We start from the raw sequence: 20,610 nt of genomic DNA, 5'->3' as shown, positions 1-20,610 counted from the left end.
TGTAGTAAATGAAAATTAATTCACCCTACTAGGGCATGTTTGGGATAATGATTGCTAATTTGGCTTCTGAACCACTCAGGTCTGAGTATTGCTGCTCTAGAGCTAAACGTGAGGCTATTGGTATACCCTACAAGTGAAGGATGCAGGAGTCTTCTTAGGTGACCTTTACATGCTTCTTGACCTTAGCCTCCCACAGGGAGAGCAGAGAACTGAGCCATGGGTTGATGGGACCCCTGAGGAAAGGGGAGGGGGGAAGATTTGCCAAGTAGGAGATTGTTGAGCAAAGAGCATAGGCTTGCTACCCTGCAAGGCCATCAGGAAGATAAGGGGCTCCAGTAAATGGACCTTCCCAAAGAGTCAGACTGGACTACAGCCAATTAAGTATGAGGCTGCAGGAGTTGGAAGTGATCTCCTAGGATAACCACTAGCTGTTCTCCCTCTCCCACCAGGTCTGGTGTTAGAATCATAGAATATCAGGGTTGGAAGGGACCTCAGGAGGTCATCTAGTCTAACCCCCTGCTCAAAGCAGGACCACTTCCCAACTAAATCATTCAGATACTGACATATCTAAACCTGTCTGCACTTCAGAGCAGAAATATCTGTGGTTTGTCCCCGCACCATTGTGGCAACACACACCCTGTTTGGGTGCAGTATAAATTAATGTGTACCCACTTTCTGGGGGAGAGTTGAGTATTTTTCTTACAAGTGGTTAAGCCTGTACTGTTCTCTCTCCTTTCTGCTTGCACAAAGCCACCACCATTTAAGGAAACTACACTGCTAGCCTCTAAACTCAAAGGGCTGTTGCCCCATGCTTATTAACACAGCTGCAGAGAAAGATTCCCCAGGTTGGCTCAACTAGGGTTTAGGGGGGCAAGCTGCAAGAGGCTGGTACCTAAGTAATCCAAAACTATGACTGCTTGGAGCTAAGGCCCATGTGAACTGCCAGCACTGGCCTGGTCCTCTGCAGAACATCCTGAAAGGGAGAACAGGCCCTGCACCCATGTGGTAAAGCTAGAAATATAGCTAACATTCACCCTTCTTCAGACTCACTTCTCTCTGGGAGGTGAAGCAACACAGCTGTGGAGGAAAAGTTTGCATTATAACCTGCTGCTGTCCTCAGCTGCTAACACACACAACAGGAGCTAATCCATTAACCAGTGTGAAATAATGTGATGACCCTTCCCAGTTAATTTGTTCCTTTCATAACTACAGTGGAGGTGTTGCTTGTAGTAATTTAGCCCTTCTAAGCTTGTGATTCTATACCTGGATGCAGAAAAGGGTGGAGAAACTACATTTCAAAACTAGTGAGACCTACCCAGTCTTTAACCTGCATTTTATCTGCTCCCCCACACTTCTATCAGTAAATCAATCTCATGCAGCTGGTGGGAGTATAATTTTTAGGTGAGTGGGAGCTGAATAGGGGATTAGCTAAAGAGAGCCAGCTGACCACTGGCTAGACTCTGCACTGATTGTAGCTGTATCACAGACTGGCAATTCTTTTCCTGTAGACTTCAGTACAATTAAATACTAAAAACAGCTCAAAGTAAACCTGGGATCAGTGAGTGGTAAATGGGGTTCTTTTTAGCTGGTTGCATAATATTTGAGCTAATCACAACAAGGAACATATGACTGAGATAATACCCTTTGCAATCATTTTATGAAATAGCAGCAAAGGAAACAGATTAATCCACTTTCCATGCTCTGTTATGCGACTGCAGGGAACTCTCCTGAGAACAGCTGTCAGTTTCCCTCCTCTGCATTTCTGCTTTGCAATGGATGCAGGAGAGGCAGAGAGTTAATCTGGACAGCTGCCCGTGACCCTGCTGCGTTTACCAGACTGAGTGCGCAGAGAGGCCAAGTATCTCAGACCAGACAAGCAGTAGCAGGCAAGCCCAGCTGCTTTGCCTTCCCACACTGCTTGGAGGGGGAAGTCACCAGTCTTAATGCTGCTGTCAGCTGTCTTTCTCACGTGCTTTGGGCATGTAAGATTTTATCAGCAGGTATCTTTGTCTCCCCTGAACTTTCATTAAATAACTGGTAGGAGATAATCTCCCATCCCTGTATTCTAGCAGCAGGATCACCCCCAGCTGAAGAACAGTCTACAGCCCTACCTGCAAAGCAATAGTGAGTTTCTTTCAGACAAAGTTGGGCATCTGATGGCCTTCGCTGTTGGCTTTATACATTTGGCCTGAACAGCCAGATTGTTATTAAACAAGATGAAAAATATAACCTAATTCCCACTGATAATATAAGATCAAGGACCCGCAGAGGCAATACAGATGAACTTGCTCCTTTTTAATTCAGATGGTTGTGGCAGACCCCAGGGCCCTCCCCTGCTCTTTTGAGGGGTGTGAACTGGGGCCCGCCTCCTCCTGGGGAGAGTCACTGGTGAGCGATCCCTGTCCGAATCCCCTCTCTGGCCCAAGAAGACAATGGCCTCTTGAGAAAGAGAGGGGGTTCGGACAAGGATGGCCCACCCTAAAGGACGGTCGCCTAGGAGGCAGGAAATCCCTGTGCAAATCCCTGCCGAACAAGCAGCTGGGGGATTTGAACCAGGATCTCCCACAACCCAGGCGAGTATCCTACCCTGTTTCCCCGAAAATAAGACATCCTGTGAAAATAAGGCCTACTTACAGTTTTGCCTCTCGTTGTAATATAAGGCATCCCCCCCATAATAAGACCTCCCCGATAATAAGGCATCCACCGATAATAAGGCATTTTTCATTTCTGAAAAATAAGACATCCCCTGAAAATAAGACCTAGCGCATCTTTGGGAGCAAAAATTAATATAAGACACTGTCTTATTTTCGGGGAAACAGGGTAACCACTGGACAAGAGAGTGAGGGTTGCCGTGAGGCCGGCCCAGAGCACATTTAACTAAAGTGAAACAGCTTCAACCGGCAAGAGGAGAGCAAGGCCATCCCTATTCCCCAAAGGGCGGGGCACAGGCGCCACAGGAGACTTGACCCCCCCCATCTCTCACAGGCCAAGCCCATAGCCTAACCACTGGGCTACCGAGGGGACCTGAAGAAAGTGCTGACCTAAACAGCATTTAATTAAAGTGGAACAACTGTTGCACTTAAAGTACTACACAGGATCTTTTCAGGAGATAAAGGCAAAGCACCACATTTATTGGTAATACATGTCTCAATCAACACTGGAGCATATGCAGCTGATATATATTACACTCAGGCACTCTCACACACAAGCACACTCTGTCTTGTTCTTGTTACCACTTAGTTGCTCCCCTTAACTTCACTGGCCAGGTGAGTTAGATGGGGGAGGGGCGGAGCTGGGCTTTTGCTGATCCGGAGCGATGCTCTCATGTTGACAAGAAGAGACCCAGGGTCCTCTGCAAGACACCTCACATTTATAGCAGCTTCCCTCTCATGCAAATCTATACCAGATTCAAAATCTGTCTCAGTTGGTCCTTTTGTGCTGCTTCCTTCTGGGTGTTGTCCCAATGCTGTTCAAAGAGGGTGTTTCCAAAAGAAGGTGCTTGCTTCTAACTCCCAAGGCCATCAAGATGTCTGCTCTTCTTTAGTGAGCCCACTTGACAAGTTTTATTGTTCTTGGGTCTGGCTTCCATCCCCTCTCCAACAGTTGCAGCTGTCTGGAGGTGCTTTCCTTCCAGGCCTGGCTCATTCACACCTTGTTCATTCCATAGGGCAATTGATTAAAAGGAGGGAGGGGGAAGAGATCTTATTCTACTCCTAGCAAAAAGACATTTTTTTTACATTATACCAAGGCTTAATACAAATTTTCTATATAAGGATCTGATACAAAGTTGTATGAAAATAGAGGCGTAATACAAAGTCATATGAAAGTTATGTGAAGATGCTTAATGAAGAGATTTATCTACACAACTTCCACTGGCAAGAGAGCTGAAGCCCCCCCTAGCTCAAGGGACACACAGCACAATTACATTTGACATCCATCCAAAGTCCTTTTTAACACAGACACATGGGGGATGTAAACCCCTATTACACACAGCCCAAGCATGGGGCCAAACCATTGCAGGAGAGCAAGAGGACTGTAGCAGCCTTTGCCCAAACAGTAGTTGTTTAATATGGATCAGCTGCAACAGGCAAAAGCAGCGAGGCTGCCCCTCACGCTACACCAGAGAACACACCTGGGCTGCTGGAGATGCCTCCTTAGAGGCCTTGGCAACAGGCAGGTTTGACGGCTCCCTCGTCTTTTCAACTCATGCCGAGCCACTGTAACTACATATTAACTGGGACAAAGCTCCGTAGTGGGGATACATTTGTCCTGGACTCTTCTTTGCTTGGCATGTCACCCTGGGGATGGCTCTGCTCCTTCAGCCTGTCCCTTGCTTTGCTCCTAGTGGCTCTGTTTAAAGAACAGACAGAAAGTTGTATCAGTTCCATGCTCTGGGACGGGAGATGCTCTCAGATCACAAGGGTGAATACTGTTGCTAATTTGGAAGCAAGAATAAAATCCTGTTACAGAAGGTGGTTTGGGGGGTTTTTTGGGTAAAGAATGTAAATGGAGGTCAATAGTCATCTCTGAAGCTCTGTGTAACCAGAGATCAATAGAAATATTTGCATTCAAATCAGAAATGAGCTGTTTTCATGGCAATTTTCTCTTTAAAAACAAAAAACCTCCCCCTGCCCTGTCTTGCAGTCAAACACTTCAGGGTGTTGCTGCACAGTCCTGATATTGACTAGAAACAGACCACGGAAAAAAGAAACTGACTTGTGCTCCCTCTCCTCCCATACAGTAAAGAAACTTCCAACAATGAGCTGGTGAGTCAGAGAATAAACTTTCACAAGGCCCTGCTGTCAGTTACAATTGATGTAAGGAAACTGAGTGGGGGTTTTAGGCATTTTTTTTTTTTTAAGCTCAGAGTCTCCCCTTTAATCTAATGTTCCCTGTAGCTTCTGTTCCTTGTTCCTCTCCTTCCCGTGCCTTTGCTCTTTCTGGGGGAGGGAGGCAGGCTGAGATCTGAAGACCCCAAGCTGGTTGGAGGAGCACCGATGTGCTCAGGCTGTGGTGTATGGATGCACTGGCAGGTGTTTGTGCCTGCAAGAGCCCAGATGTCTCACCTACCTTTCCCACAGGGAGCAGGGCCTCTAGGCCTTTTGGAGTATTTTTACACCCCTCTGTATTTAGGTGCATGTTGTGCCGCTGATTGCCCTGCCTCTGTGCCTCTCAGCTCTCCGCTATCCAAAGCAGAGGAAGCCGGCTTGTGTCTCTGATTTCCTGCCTCTCGAAGGCTTTTGCTGCAGAGGACAGAGCTGTTGACTTTCTCCCAGGAGGTGCTCTAGATCTAGAATGGCAGGGGTATTTTAAAACCCACCTCCGTTCCCATCCCCCTATAAAGATTGTCACAGGGATCAGGAAGGAATGTACCCATTGAGCAGTGATGACCCAAGGGGCGGGTTGGGTGGTAGCCAGGATGACAGAGCTGATGAGCCAACACCCTGCTCTGTTCTAGCCTCTCCTTGGAGGTCCACCCAGGCCTGTGTCCATTTGCTCCCATTACCTCGATGATCTGATAAATCCAGTCCAGGAATTCGGCCACCTTGGTGTAAACCCCAGGGTAGTTGGGTTCAGCACACCCCATGCCCCAGCTCAGGATGCCCACTAAGCGCCAGGTGAGTTCATCTTGGCAAACCAGCGGCCCCCCGCTGTCTCCCTGCAAGACAGAGCGAGTGTCATGGTGGGGCAGTGCTTCTGTGAAGCTAGCAGGTGGGATTATGCACCGTAGGGCGTCTCCTACCCTGTGGGCCCTGTCAGCTTTGCGAGAGGCTGAAATGCAGGAAGGGCAGAGCTGAGCTGCCTGCTGCTAGTACGTCCCCTTGGCATGCAGATTGCTAAACCCAGCTCTGTTATATCGCTTTAGTTCTCATGATTTTCCTCTCGCCTCTCCCTCAGTCAGAGGATCTCAAAGTGCTTTACGGGCCATTTTCAATCCATGCACCCTGGCGCCACAGCGCCAGATCTTCAAAGGCATTTGAATAAATGGGAACTAAGCAGCAAAATACCTTTGTGAATCTGGGCCAAAACGCTGTAAAAAGAACAGGAGTACTTGTGGCACCTTAGAGACTAACAAATTTATTTGAGCATAAGCTTTCGTGGGCTACAGCCCACTTCTTCAGATGCATAGAGTGGAATATAGAGTGAGGAGATATATATATACAAACAGAACAGGAAAAGGTGGGAGTTGCCTCACTTTTTTTCTCCTGCTGATAATAGCTCATCTTAATTAATTAGCCTCTTAGAGTTGATAGGCCAACTCCCATCTTTTCATGTTCGCAGTATGTGTATATATGTTCCTTTCATCCAGGAGGAAGGGGGCCTGTGCATTAGCTCCAAGCACACCACTGCCATGCCCCCATCCCCACCTCTGACACCCCCTCCCTGGTTCGACGAAGGGTCTGAACAAACCCCGTCATGCCCCCGGCCTGATACCCACAGCCTCTCACTAGCTCTGCACAGGGCACCAGCATACCCCCAACGTGCCCCTGCTCTGCCCCTAAAACCCTCCCATCTCACCCTTCACATGCCCCTGCCCTGCCATGCCCTCTCCAGTAAGGGGCTATAGGGGGTACCCCTCTTCATTTAGATGGGGAGCCACGTTTCCCACCCTCTTCCCCGTTTTCATGTATGTGATAGACACCGTGTGGGATCCAGCCCACAGTAAGCAGCATCACACTGCTCCTCAGTGGGGGAAGGACTCGATCCCCCACGGCCTATTAACAACAGGGGCTATTTTCTCCCTGCTCTCACCTGGCAGGCATCTACTTTCCCATCCAGGTAGCCGGCACACAGCATCCTGGGGGTGAGCTCACCAGAGTACATGCAGGAGCTGTTGCATTTCTTCGTGCTGATTAAGGGAACAATAGCTTCCTTCAGCATCTCAGCAACAGGAACTGGATGTGAGGAAAACAAACAAGAGAGACAGTTTAACCTGCAGCCCTGGTGGCTAGATGCTGGGGTTTGCACTCAAGGCACAGCGGGACATGGAGTATTACAGACACACTCTATCTCCAGGGCTCTGGGTGATGGGACGAGGAGAGGGGTCATTGGAATAGCAGTGGGGATTGTGGGGATCAGCAGAGCTGTGGGTGTGTAAGGGACCCCAGCCTGCAATAGCAGCAGGGGCTGCGGGTTGGGACTGAGGACTGCAGTAGGTTTGCAGATCAGAATTCAATACTCCCCTCTAGACTCAAACATCCCCTCGGTGAGATGCAGCCTTCGCCCGTCTTTCTTTTAAAAGGGAGCTACGAGAGAGCTCTCCGTGCCTCCTGGAGCTGCTCACCGTGTTCAGGTCTGGTGTAGCCCCAGCCGGAGATCCAGCATCGGGTGCCGTGGGGGAAATCCTGCTGGTACAGCGGTAAACACACTGCACGGATGGCATCTGGGGAGAGAGACACATGTTAGAGCAGCGCCAGTTGGGGACACCCCTCTCAGTGCACAGCGCAAACAAATCGAGAGCGGCTCCCAGGAGCAGCCGGCCTGGAGCAAGCAGGGGTGATCTAGTCCTGAGAAGTTCAAGTGAAACACCCTTGCAGCTCCGCTCCCTCTGGCTCCAGGGGCCGGATTCTCCAAAGAGCTCGGCTCCCACTGTGACCTTTACAGCCAGATCCCAGCTCTTTACAAAATCTGCCCACTTATTTCACTACATCCATGGGAGACAAGGTCTTGTGAGTGTTTCTGTCCTCTGTGCCATCAGTAGAGGCCCCGGGATTTGCCTGGGGAATGTTTTCTCTCTGCTGCCCCCTCCCTCCACAGCTGGACCAACCCCCATACTGGCACTGCCCCTGGGATCGACACAGGCCACCGGCGTGGGAATCAGACCATTGGTGGGTGGCTCCCTTGCGAATGGAAGCCATGGGGCTGCTCTGGGGGGGATCCTTTGTCCCCTGCAAGAGGGAGATGGCTGAAGAGAAGGGTCTCACCAGAGAAGTTCAAGGGCGCTATGAGTTTCATCAGTGCGATGTCATAGTCATGACTCCTGTCGTCATAGCGGGGGTGGTAGATGATTTTCTCCACCGCCGCTCCGGCCTGCTGTAGGACTGACACCTGGGCGATAATCCCGGCAAAGACCAGCCAGCTGGAGACCTCAGGCCACCTGTAACTGAGCAGAGACATGGCCTACCTGTTCCTCGGGGGCTGCAGTATTGCTGGGGCTGCCAATTCCCCACTCCCTCCCCTGCTGGGGGAAGAGCTGGGCTCTGCGCTAGACCCCTCGCCAAGGCCTCCGGCTCTGCCGTTCCCAGACTCACTTGTGCACGCAGTGAGCAGCCGTGAGGATCCAGTCGTGCGCCACCACGGAGCCTCCGCAGACGTGTCTGGAGTTGAGGTACAGGCTGACCTGCCACGGCCAGCGTCCCAACGGGGCGTCGCTTCCGCCCACGATCCGGGCTGCCCTGGATCGCATACCGCACTCTGCAGAGGGGGAGACACGTGAACCCGGTGCCCCCAAACATAGGGTTACCATACGTCCGGATTTTCCCGGACATGTCCGGCTTTTGGGGGCTCAAATCCCCATCCGGGGGGGAAATCCCCAAAAGCCGGGCATGTCCGGGAAAATCGGGAGGGCCCGGCCGGGGCCTCTTTGGCCGGGGCCGGTGCGGGGCCGGGCCCGCGGGGCCGGGAGGGTCTGCTGGGCCGCGGGGCTGGGAGCCGGTCCGGGTCTGCTGGGCCGGGGGGTCCACGGGGCCGGGAGCCGGTCCGGGCCCGCGGGGCCGGGGGGTCCGCTGGGCCACGGGGCCGGGAGCCGGTCCGGGCCCGCGGGGCCGGGAGGTCCGCCGGTCCGGGGCCGGGGGGTCCGCTGGGCCGCGGGGCCGGGAGCCGGGCCGGGCCCGCGGGGCCGGGAGGTCCGCTGGGCCGTGGGGTCAGGAGCCGGGGGGGTCCGCTGGGCCGGGGGGTCCACGGGGCCGGGAGCCGGGGGGTCCGCCGGGCCGCTGGGGGCCGGCAGTGCTGGGCGGGCCGGGGGTGGTCGGCCGGGGGCCGGGGCCGGCACCCCAGGGCCCGAGCCGACCCAGGCTGGAGCCGCCGGGGGGCCAGCCTGGGCCGCGCCTCCTCCCCCCACACTCCCCCTTACCTGCTACAGGCTTCCCGCGAATTAAATATTCGCGGGAAGCAGGGGAGGGGGCGGAGACTTTGGGGAAGGGGCGGAGTTGGGGCGTGGGTGGGGCTGGGGGGCGGGGCCGGGGCCGGGGCCCGTGGAGTGTCCTCCATTTGGAGGCACAAAATATGGTAACCCTACCCAAACACCACCTGAGAGTGGAGGAGGGATGGGCAGCAAAGGGTGTCCAAGAAACCCGGCCCTCTCCAGAAGCTGAGCAGAGCTTTGCCTTGGGGCCCAAGGGAGAGAGAGAGAGAGAGAGAAGGTCTTTGAGCACCAAGCCTGCGGGAGCAGGAGAACAAAGAGGCAGGAATGGGAGGAAAGAAAGGGAAAGCAGGCAGCAGAGGGAAGCAGATGACAGGAGTCATTCCCCAGGCGTGCTCCTGCCTCCGGGCTGTGAGCCCCTGTTCGGCCCAAGTCCCTGGCTCACCCCCCACAGGACGTCAGGTATTCAGGGTGGCCCCAGCTTTCTCCCTTTCTTTTGCCACCTGTGCTGTTCCCCATGTGAAATAACAGAGAGAAACCCACTCTAACCCCTTCTGTGTGCTCCGAGCTAGTCCCAGGACCTCTGCCTGCCCACCCAGTGACAAACGGAGTCTCCTCCCCCAGCCAGTACCACTAAGCCGGAGCGGAGAAGGAGCAAGAGAGAACAGCGAGGAAGGCAGGAGTCCCACCTCTCCACCTGGGCCTTCTCTGGGCTTGCCGCTTGCCCGGCAATAGCCCTGGGCCTCAGGGGGAAGTTCCGGGCCACAGCTGCCTTCCCTGACAAGAAGGGGCTGCTGAGAGCATTAGGGTTTTAGATACTGCGGGGGGCAGGAGCATTGATTGCACGTGCTGTTAATTACACAGTAGCTCCTATGCCATATGGACAGGGGGGATTTGGGAGCTGACTGTCATGTTGCTGCTGCTGCTACAAACAGATCCCAGCTATGAAATCACACGGACAAAGGGGCTGCTCCGGCGGCTTCAAAACCACCTTTTTTTTTTTTTTGCTACTCAGCCGGCTGGGAAGCTAAATTTTCCTCCCACCCAGACCAGCTGGTTTGTGCTGGCTTGTTACTGCAGGGTTGCTCAAGAGGGCTGGAGCTCCCTCACTGAGTAACGCTGCTGCTTGCCGACCATCCGACACTGGGGCTGCTGGATGGGGGAAGAATGACACAGGCTTTGCAAAGAAACACCAGGGCTATGCTGAGGGCAGGGCGCTCTGTGTCTAGCCGACCTGGGGCTTTTGCTAATTAACAGAGGGTCTATAATAGCACAAGGAATGCAAGAGACCCCAGTGCAATGTGAGGACAGGGTAAAGCACTTACCGGAGCACTTCAGAGCCACAATTCGCCCTGAAGCACAGCTGCTCCTGCACAAGAATAAAATCAGGGTTCGAAATAAAGCTCTCCCAGAACTCTGCAGCCAGGAAACACAGAGATGGCCCATCACGGGGTTCTATGGCAGCTCCCCTAGGAATGGTGACGAGCCAGATGCACCCAGAATGCCCAGAAAATGGATTCTGATAGGAATAATCATCGCGCCTACAGAAGGCTTTTCACCTTCCCAGCACTTTGCAAACACGAGCTGGTGCGGGGCAGAACGCTCACATGTGCAACGACCCTGGTTGTGTTGCTGCGGCCGCAAAGCAGAGTTGTTCTAAGAGGGGTAATGGGCCTGCCTGAAGGTCGGGAAGTCAGCTATCCTGTTGGCACTGAGGGTATCTCTGCTCTGCAATCAGAGGTGTGATTGCAGCATGTGTAGACATACCCCAGTGCCTAGCTCAGGAACCATTAGCCGTGAAACACAGACTGTGCAAGCCCGTCTGGGACCCAGGGTCATTATTCTGGTGGCTAGTCTGTGCTGAAGTCCGCGCTGCCAAAGCTTTGCTGCTATAGGTACTCGCACTAGCTAGATCAAAGCTAGCTCGGATAGGCCCACACGTGCTGAGTGCAGTGCAGACATCCCCGCTGGGTAAGCATCAAGCTGGCTGCAGTCCTATTTTAGCAGCATGACCGACGCACCGAACTGTGACCCTCCCGGCAGTTGTGTCTCCTGCCAGTGCAGTCGCTGGGCTATGTGTGTTCCCATTTGGCGTCATCTAGTTGCCAGCTCAGATTTTCTCCCTCCCTCCATGTTTGCTGATCAGAGACGATGCCAGCTGTGCAGAGCCTGGCAGTCACCTCCAGAAACATGGAGATTTGTTCTCAGACAATATAGCAGTGAAGGGCCCTTCTGTTCAGTCCCCTCAATGCCAGTCCTGCTCTCCCCAGCTCCGTCACCCACCTGACCTGCCACACGTCTTCAATGCTGCTCTTCTGGTTGGGCACAATCTGAACAAACTCTTGCGTATCATTCACCTTGACATCCGTCAGGTTCACTCCTTTGTGATGGGCGAGTCTGCAGAAGCAACAGCAAATGTCATCACCTAAACACAGAGAGAGCTCACCCGTGCTTCTGACATGACGGCTTTCTAATGAGCACTTCCTTCCTCTCTTCTGCATAGAACCATTGTACTCTAGTTTATACATGCTAATTCTGGCCACTGCTCACAAGAGATGAAAGGGTTAAATATAATAGCCATCACCCACTGGAAGGACTAAACCTTTACCCTGCCATGTTTCATGGAATCACAGTCTTAAACAGGAGGGCTATCAACTACAGACACACAAAAACAGGCTTCCACACACTCAACTTGAGTTCCAGTTTTGTCTCTCTCATTTACCAAGGGCAATGTCCTGTCTGGAACTTTACAGCACACAGGGACATCTAGTGGCTAAATAATAATACTGCAAATGAACATAACCCAGCCCTTACTTTACACTGTTACACCAAAATCAGGAAATTGCTTGCATCACTAAAGTATATTTTCAGATGCCACTATTCCTTTGCTAGCCTTGCAGTGTCAACAGTGTATGAGTACAACAGGAGAAAGTAATAATACCGTGTCCTTCGCTAACACCTTCCAAGTGCGGATCTCAAAACACGCTCCAAACATGAACGAAAACAACAAATACAAACAGATACAAACATGAACAAGTTCATCCTCACTTGGGAAACAGGTGAATATTATGATCCTTGTGTGACGGGTTGGATCACAGAAACCCCCTTGGGAGCTGCCACCCGATGTGCAAAGACTACCCCTGCTTCTGTTTTCCCTGCCAGCTCAGGACTCCAGCACCCTGTCTTACTGAGCCTGACACTCCCGTCTGGTTCCAGCCACAGACCCAGGGCCTGAATCACTTGTCCCAGAGCTGCAAGTTTACCTGAAAACAGCTCACAGTAGTGTGCTTGTCTTTAACACTCAGATGCCCAACTCCCAATGGGGTCTAAACCCAGATAAATCCGTTTTACCCTGGATAAAGCTTATGCAGGGCAAACTCATAAATTGTTCGCCCTCTATAACACTGATAGAGAGAGAAGCACAGTTGTTTGCTCCCCCAGGTATTAATACATACTCTGAGTAAATTACTAAATAAAAAGTGATTTTATTAAATACAGACAGTAGGATTTAAGTGGTTCCAAGTAGTAACAGACAGAACAAAGTAAGTCACCAAGCAAAATAAAATAAAATGCGCAAATCTATGTCTAATCGAACTAAATACAGATAATCTCACCCTCAGAGATGCTTCAATAAGTTTTTTCTCAGACTGGACACCTTCCAGGCCTGGGCACAATTCTTTCCCCTGGTACAGCTCTTGTTGCAGCTCAGGTGATAGCTAGGGGATTCTTCATGATGGCTCCTCTCCCTCCTTGTTCTCTTCCACCCCTTTATATATCTTTTGCATAAGGCGGGAACCCTTTGTCTCTCTGGGCTTCCACCCCCCCCCCCCCCCCCACACACACACACACTGGAAAAGCATCAGGTTAAAGATGGATTCCAGTTCAGGTGACATGATCACATGTCACTGCAAGACTTCATTACTCACTTGCCAGCACACACATATACAGGAAGACTCACAGGTAAATATAGCCATCTGCAGATAATGGGAGTCATCAAGATTCCAAACCATCCTTAATGGCCCACACTTTACATAATTACAATAGGCCCTCAGAGTTCTGTTTTATATTTCTAGTTTCAGATACAAGAGTGGTACATTTCTACAAATAGGATGACCACACTCAGTAGATTATGAGCTTTGTAATGATACCTTACAAGAGACCTTTTGCATGAAGCATATCCCAGTTACATTACATTCACTTATATTTTTATAAAACCATATAGACTGCACAAGGTCACACCTTGTTTGAAAGATGGGGGAAATGAGGCACAGAGAATAGAGGTCACAAGGGAGTAGAGGAGGTACAATTAGAAGCCAGGAGTCCTGATGTTTTTCTGCTTCTCATTTATGCCAGAAAACCATCCTCCTCATCTCTATGGTGATGTTCAGGGGAAATGCACAGCCACAGAACAGCAGTGGATAGGAGAACAGTGACATTATATCTGGGAGTGACTCTATAGACAGGGATGATATAAGGGCTTAACTCAACTTCCAGGGAAGCCGATGGAAAGATAATTCCACAGTCCATGATTCTGTAAGCTTGGGAAGCTGCTATAAAAGTCTCGGGAAATAAACCCAAGCTACAGTACATCTAGCGTGGGTCAAAAAAATGCAGATTGTTTTTCCCCCCACAGGAAATTTTTTCATTTAAAACAATATATCAGGTGAAAATTTTTTAATTTTGCAGTGAAAATTCCCACCCCCAAATGGTTTGATTTGGAGGGTTTCCTCCCTTTTCCGGTGGCAAAATAGAAAAAGGGTGAGAAATGGGACTGGCACAAGGGGACCCCATTCTCAGCTGAATCTAGGCCCCAGTATAATGCAAATAAATGTCAGTAACTCTACGGTCCCTGGCTCCCAGTCCTGTGCCCTGATCACATTACTTCTGCAAGATCTTCATAAAAATGGGAAATCAAAGACCTGTACCTGAGACTGGCCGACTAGGTCTAAGCTGAGAGGAGCATCACTTACTGGAGATATCCCAGCTGCCTACAGATCAGAGTCCCCAGGGAGAGATTCCACCGCTCGTGACATGCCAGGAGCCAGCCGGGCCTGCCTTCCACCTGCACTTCCAACAAGAAGTTTCCCGTGTTTATTCTGAAAGATACTAAAACCATTTTATTAAAAACGTCTGCAAGCGTCCTTGCGACCAGCTCTTTACAAAGGCCAAAGCTAAACACAATAAAGTCCCCGTGACTAACGAGGGACGAACCCATCACCAAATCTGGCCCTGCAAAGTGCCCCAGAAAACCTTTGGGGCTATTGCAAACCACTCCTCGACCTTTCCATGTGCTCCCTGGGCTCAGGGGGTGGCACTGCTGGGTACTGGCAAAGCATTCTGGGTAGTGCTATGCAGAGGGCTCCAGCAAGCTTCCCCTTTGCTTCAGAATTGCTCCAGTGTCCCAAAAATAAAGCATGTTGGGGACTGGGTTTAAAGGCAGAAGCTGAGCAGGGCCTGTTTGAGTGAAAGAAAAGCTGCAAAATTAGTTGGAGGCTGAATCCGAGACACTTACTACTTACATAGCACTTTCCAGTTAGAAATCTCTAAACACTTTAAATAGCACCATTAACACTATCCCCATTGTAGAGTCAGGCCGAGGTTGGTGTCACAGAGCGATTGTGGTAGAGGCAAGCATAGAACCCACTGCCTGTCCTACACCCTGTCCAATGAACCACCCCGTCTCCTGCATTCAACAAGCAATTAGCATCTCAGGGACTTGATTAAAACTCCATTGCTGTGAAGTGGTGACTTTGTGAGACGCCCCATCCCAAGGGCTAGCTTCATGTGGGATTAAAACAGGGGCAGAGGTTACCTCTGGGGTGTGAGGGTCGGAAAAGGGGGACCAGTGGAGAACAGGAAGTGTGACATGTTGGGAGCACTGGTGCACCTGCACTGAACACCCGGTGGGTAAGAGGTTGTTGTCACCTCGCCTTTGCTTGCAAGATGGGAAACCCCCAGCCAAATGGGGCCCAGACACACTGTGATCTGTGGCGACCTCAGGAGATGGGTGCGGAGGGCTAACGCTGAGCCCTAGACAGCAGGAGGTGCAGGAAAGTCATTTACACCATCGTTGGCGTCACTGCTGAATTTGAACCACAGCTCACAATCTGCTCAGCTCCCACTTTAGGGGTGGGGGTCAAAATCAGGGGGTCAGTAAGGAGGAGTCCAGCTCCCTTCTCCTCTGCTCAGAACGGAGAGCGCGCTCCCCCTCCTCTCCCTGGCTTGGGTAAACAGCACTTCCCCCCCACTGCTCTTCCGCCTCCTGCTTCGCTCCCCTTTAACCACTGGGCTCAGCTGTCAAGTTGCTACTGTGATGCAAACATCCTCCGGGGAGGGAAGAGGCTTTTTACTGCAAAACTCAAGGAGAAAAACAGAACGCGGGGGAACTTTCTGGTCTGTGACAACGAGAAAGGGGCAGGCAAAGGCACAGAGACAGCCTCATTCTTTGCTTTGCCTTTGACCTTGTTCTTAGGTCAGGCTGGATTCCAGGGGGTTTCCACAGATCACTGTGAGTGAAAGGTCCAGCTGAAGGCACTAGGCGACACATCCTCTCCACAGGGATCCTGGCAGCGAGGAGAAAAGGGGCGTGGGGAGTAAAGATCTCAAACCTCTCCTGGGAGCCGTGGTGATGACGGGCTCGTCTTCCCTGGCGTCTGTGCAGATTGGGATCGACTCCACGTCCTGCAGGGGGCTGGGATCCTGGTCTGTCAGGGGCGCTGTCAGGAATTTCACTTCAGGAGGAAGCGCAGAGGAGTGAGATGTGATAGAACAGTCTAGACAAGGCCCCAGAACAACCCTGCACTGGCCCCGGGGGGGTTAGATATACCCTTAGGGCTTGATCCAAAGCCTGCTGAAGTCAACCAAGAGATTCCAGTTATTATGAGGCTGATCTATTATTTGCACTACAGTAGCACTTGGATCAACCCCCCATTGTGCACGGTGTTGTACAAACGCACAGCGAGAGATGGTCCCTGCCCTGAAGAGCTTACATTGAAACAGACACAACAGACGCAAGGTGAGAGGGGAAACAGGCTCCGAGTGGGGAAGGAACTTGCCCAGGGTCACGCAGCAGGTCATGGCAGACCAGGACTAGAACCCATTCCAGTGCCTGCTGCACTGTGCTGCCTCCGGTACTCTCCCTTCTTGGGCTTTGCAGCTGGGCTTTCCCACGCCTGGTGTCTGTGGCCCTGGGCCCCTGGTGACAATTCGCTCCATCACTTGCATGACCCCAAAGCCCTGCTGTCCGTTTCAGCCACTGGTCTAAGGGCGGTTTTGAGAGAGGTGAGGAATCCCCCAGGAGATACAGACCTAGAAGCCACATCCCGATGGCGGCCCCTGCCAGTAGCCCGATGGCCCCAAGCAACAGGAGGCATCTCTTGATGGGGCAGAGGTTTTCCAGGGATGTGTTGGCAGAATCTTTAAAAAAAACAGAGAGAGGTTGGATACTGAACAAGTTCTGGGTCTCATTGTCTTCTCCTCTGTGGCACAGTCTGGCCCCATCTAGCCCCTTGTAAACTCCCTAGCTCACCACAAACTCTCTTCTCTTCCTATGAGGATAAGCCCAGCGGTCCACCATGCGCCGTGGTTAGTGCCCAGGATGGGGCACCGGGTCTCAGTCCCTAACAAGACTCCCCAGGGTGCAAACATGAGAACTAAGGAGGGATCCTTCCCCTGGACATCTTCCATCTGGCCAGCCAAAGGCACCGGAGCCTTTTAATTAAAGAAGTCAGGCTAGCGGGACCAGGCAACCTGCTTACTTTACTAATAGCTGGCTGTGTCTCTGGAGAGGCAACATCTGCAGCATCTATACATCACAAGGGAGGCTCTGAGTCATTTACACGAGCACAAGAGGCGGTGATGTGGTGCTGCACTGTACAAACGCTTGTGAAGAGCACGTGATCTTCACGCCGGTGCACTGGAGAGCCTGTCCCACTTGGCTGCATTTAGCAATGCAGAATAGACTAGCTGGTTGGACATCTCCGACAAGGGGCAATTCCCAGTGACCTTCTCCGGGGCAGGCGATGGTAACAACCCGCACGGCTACTCCAGCACCCTCCATGCAGGGCTCTCTAGGCCCTGGACACTCGGGGCTGCTGGAGTGGGGGAGGAGTGGACAGATGTTTCAGGTTCAGGAGGGTATTTTTCTTTCCACAGGGAGGTGAGGGTTAGGGTTAGAAATGGCAAAGAAAGCGCCAGTTCTGGGGTGAGCACGAGGGACGGTTGCCCGAGATTCCCCTCAGCGTGGGATTCCCACGTGAGGAGCCCCAGTCTCTGACCGCTCATCTCCTAGGCGAGCTCAATGCAGCCACCTTGATGTGAGCAGGTGTTGTGGGGTTGCCAGTCCTGGGTTGATCTGGATCCTGTGGGTGCCAGGCGAAGCAGAGAAACCCCTTACGCCTCATGCTACCCCAACTGCCCAACCCCCATGAATAGCTCACCATGTCTGGCTGAGGTCTGTGTCCTTCCCACTTCTCCTCTTGGCTCCGTTGTCTTGGCCCTCTGGCTTTGACCAGCATCCCGAGGGCTCTGAAGGTCAATGGGGAACTGGGGAACTGATCCAAGATTCTAGAGGGAAAGAAACAAAGATCTGTACAAATCTGGGGCCACAGGGAAGTAATCAGGGGAATGGTCCAAATGCACTGGCGGAGGTGGTTCATGGCCCAGTCACTCATGTTGGGCCCAGATCTGAAAATCCACTTGGATAGACAGATAAATAGCCAATGCACTCTCTTCCCCCGTGCAACCAACCGCAAAGTCCCTATCCTGCAGGCACCAGGGTCCAACTGTCCTGCTGGCTCCCCGTGGTCAATGAAAACCTCACAATACCCCTTAGAGAGGGGATCCTAGTGGGCATGCTCAGAGAAGGAGCTCCACCAATGGGGTTCTGAACTGAGAAGATGGATCCCTGGCACAAGAGCCGGGATCCAGTCCCAGCTCATCCCAGGGGGAGAGGCACAAAGCCAGAGCAGTTTGGGAACAGGCATTCCCTTCGTTCTTAGTGGAAGCCTGAGATATGGGGGGTGGGATCCCAGGTCCTAGGGGGCAGGGTGGGAGAAAGGAGCACTCCCCTGGCAGCCCTGTGTGGGCTGGGTACAGCCGGTCAATACACAGGGGGACTCTCTGGGGGGGAATTCAAAAGCAACAAAACATTTTTGTTTCGTTTAAAAAATGTTCACCCAATTTTTTTTTTTTTTTAATGAAACTACATTAACCCCCTGGGGAGGAAAATGGGAAAACAAAACAACCACCCTACCCTGAGCACTGAAAACATCCTCGGTTTTCTTCAAAAACAGATTTTGACCAAAACAAAGCGTTTCCATGAAAATGCTCATTTTGCTCAAAAAATGTGTCCATGAAATGTTCTCCACCCGCTTCAGTGCAGGACAGCCCAAGCCTGTCCTCTAGAAGCTGTGCGGTAGGGCACCTCAAAGCTCGGTAAGAAGAGCTAAGAAACAAAACAAGGAACTTTATCCAGCAATCTGAGTGGGGCACTTTCTGCGTGTGCACGCACACACACACACACACACACAAATCTGATGCCTGCTGCAGAACCCAAGGTTCAGTTTCTTAGCTTTCCATTTTCTCCTTCAGTCACAGGCTCTTCACTAGTTTCCAACCCACAATTCCTCCCTCCCATTCGCCGGAACGGTCGGATGCACATGTTCGAGCGTATTAGAACCTCTAGCGCAGAGGTTCTCAACCAGGCATCCAAGGCCTCCTGGGGGGGGCCACAAGCCGGTTTCAGGGGGCCTGCCAAAATAAACCAGAGCTGGCGTAAGAGGTGCTGGGGCCCCGGGAAGAAAGCCCAACCCCCATCGCACGGGACTGAAGTCTGAACCCTGCCGCATGCGGCTGAAGCCAAAGATGGAGCAACTTAGCTTCGCAGGGCTCCCTGTGGTGTGGGGCCCTGGGCAATTGTCCTGCTTGTTACCCCCTACACCGGCCCTGGCTTTTAATGTACTGGACACGGAGAAAAACAGTTGTTGTGGCACAGGGGGCCCGTGGAGTTTTTATAGCATGTTGGGAGTGGGGGCTCAGAAAGAAAAAGGTTGAGAACCCTTGGTCTAGTGCATGAAAGGAACCCACAGAGCTCACCACTTCCATACCAAAGTGCAGGTGCTCTGAGACCACTTAGCTCCAGGCTGTGCACCACCAGACAGCGCGTGGTCGTACAGAAGGTAAAAGCTCCTTACCATGACAGCAGCACTCGGGGGAGAGCATGCGGCTAATTCACCATCACTGCTCCATGGGGCCAGCGGCTGCTCTCTGACAGGCACAGCACCCGGGCCTCCCGTTAAATAGCCTGGGTTTCACACCACACACGCATGCATGGGCTAAACAAAGCCAGCAGCTATGGTGTCACAGTGAATAGAGCTGTTGTTTTCCCAGAGAAGTCAGGAGGCTGCCAGACTGGTTTGCCCACCTCCCTACAATCTGCTAATTGGTGCCTGTAATAGATAAGGGGGCAGTCGCTTAGCAACGCCCCGCCCTCCTCCCCGTGCCCAAAAAGCATGCCACTCTCCTGGGCACCCCACCAGGAAACTCTGTCACTCCGCTGGATTGCGGGTGGAGAGTGACAGAGCGGTATTAGCCTTTGTTGAAATGTTTCAGACCTCAGCCCCCTGGTTCATTTTGATTCTGTTTGGACCAGACTTCTCTGCAGAGCAGCCATAATATTCCAGGTGATAAATACTGCAAGAGAGCAAGATCAGCTGCAGCCTCTCCGAGCCCCGTAAGGTTCAGTTCATCCATCATTTAGGAAGATGGGATCCTCTTACCTGACTCCTAGGGCAACAACTCCCAACAGTTTCTGCTCCAGTCGGTTTGTTGGCAAAAACTCCAGGAGTGCTGCCGAGGTTAACGTGGGGCATCTGGAGCTGTCTCTCGGGCAGGTTTCACAGCAGCCACGGAGCGTGATATCGCGTGTCCCTGGTGCAGAGCTGTCCTGTCCCTGGTGCAGAGCTGTCATACGCTACAAGGCCATTTCCATTGTCTCTTTCTTCCCTCAAAGTCAGCCAGCCCCTCCTCGGCCTTGGAGCCCAAAGGGGCCTGATGTAATGGTTTGACAAGGGGCCCTGGGTTTCCTTGAACCTGCCTGGCTCAGGGGGTGGAAACGAATGAGGCTATTTGCTGTGGAAATGGTTGTGATTGCCAGCAGGATCCTTTGCGCCGACCCTAGGGTTTTCTCTCCCTTTGCCCCATCTTCCTTCCTACCATCATGGTCTCTGAGTCCACAGACAGGGCTGGGGTACTGTGGTAAGATCCTTGGGACCCCCATACCCCCAATACACTCACACACAGCCGTGACTGAGATAGCTCACTGGCTGCCTGCGTCATTCCTGCCGACAGGGCATGGAGAGGCTCCTTGCAAGTCACTCCTGTCCCCGAAGCTGCCTGGTTGCAAGTCAGACTGGACTGAATTTACATCACGTAGAATGGTGCATTTTACCCACCTTGCTAATCGCACCTTGGGCTACAGCACAAAAGGAAGAGCCCCTTGAGATAATTAAGCCAGAGCAGACACAAAG

At 52.1% G+C, this 20,610-nt stretch overlaps 1 protein-coding gene across 3 annotated transcripts in view; it reads right to left on the bottom strand.

The window, feature by feature from the left end:
* Positions 1–19,675, bottom strand: part of TMPRSS5 (transmembrane serine protease 5) — a 63,990-nt gene extending 44,315 nt beyond the window's left edge. The window contains exons 1-13 of one of the 3 annotated variants that reach the window (XM_065570653.1): positions 19,276–19,657; positions 17,521–17,647; positions 16,391–16,498; positions 15,691–15,813; positions 14,053–14,188; positions 11,366–11,479; positions 10,408–10,451; positions 8,253–8,415; positions 7,926–8,104; positions 7,286–7,384; positions 6,754–6,896; positions 5,507–5,659; positions 3,110–4,350 (exon numbers count right to left, since the gene is read on the bottom strand). In XM_065570653.1, coding sequence (XP_065426725.1) covers positions 4,342–4,350; positions 5,507–5,659; positions 6,754–6,896; positions 7,286–7,384; positions 7,926–8,104; positions 8,253–8,415; positions 10,408–10,451; positions 11,366–11,479; positions 14,053–14,188; positions 15,691–15,813; positions 16,391–16,498; positions 17,521–17,647; positions 19,276–19,278 — 1,401 coding nt within the window. In that variant the 5' untranslated portion in view covers positions 19,279–19,657 and the 3' untranslated portion in view covers positions 3,110–4,341. Of the gene's footprint in view, positions 1–3,109; positions 4,351–5,506; positions 5,660–6,753; positions 6,897–7,285; positions 7,385–7,925; positions 8,105–8,252; positions 8,416–10,407; positions 10,452–11,365; positions 11,480–14,052; positions 14,189–15,690; positions 15,814–16,390; positions 16,499–17,520; positions 17,648–19,275 lie in introns of those variants that run through there. The other 2 variants (XM_065570655.1, XM_065570654.1) reach the window with 2 other exon arrangements.
* Positions 19,676–20,610: the final 935 nt, after the last annotated feature.

This window comes from Chrysemys picta, chromosome 16, assembly GCF_011386835.1.
Source record: "Chrysemys picta bellii isolate R12L10 chromosome 16, ASM1138683v2, whole genome shotgun sequence".
Classification (NCBI taxonomy): Eukaryota; Metazoa; Chordata; order Testudines; family Emydidae; genus Chrysemys; species Chrysemys picta.
The sequence above is the reverse complement of the archived record's forward strand: the minus strand, read 5'-3'. Positions and strand labels throughout refer to the sequence as shown.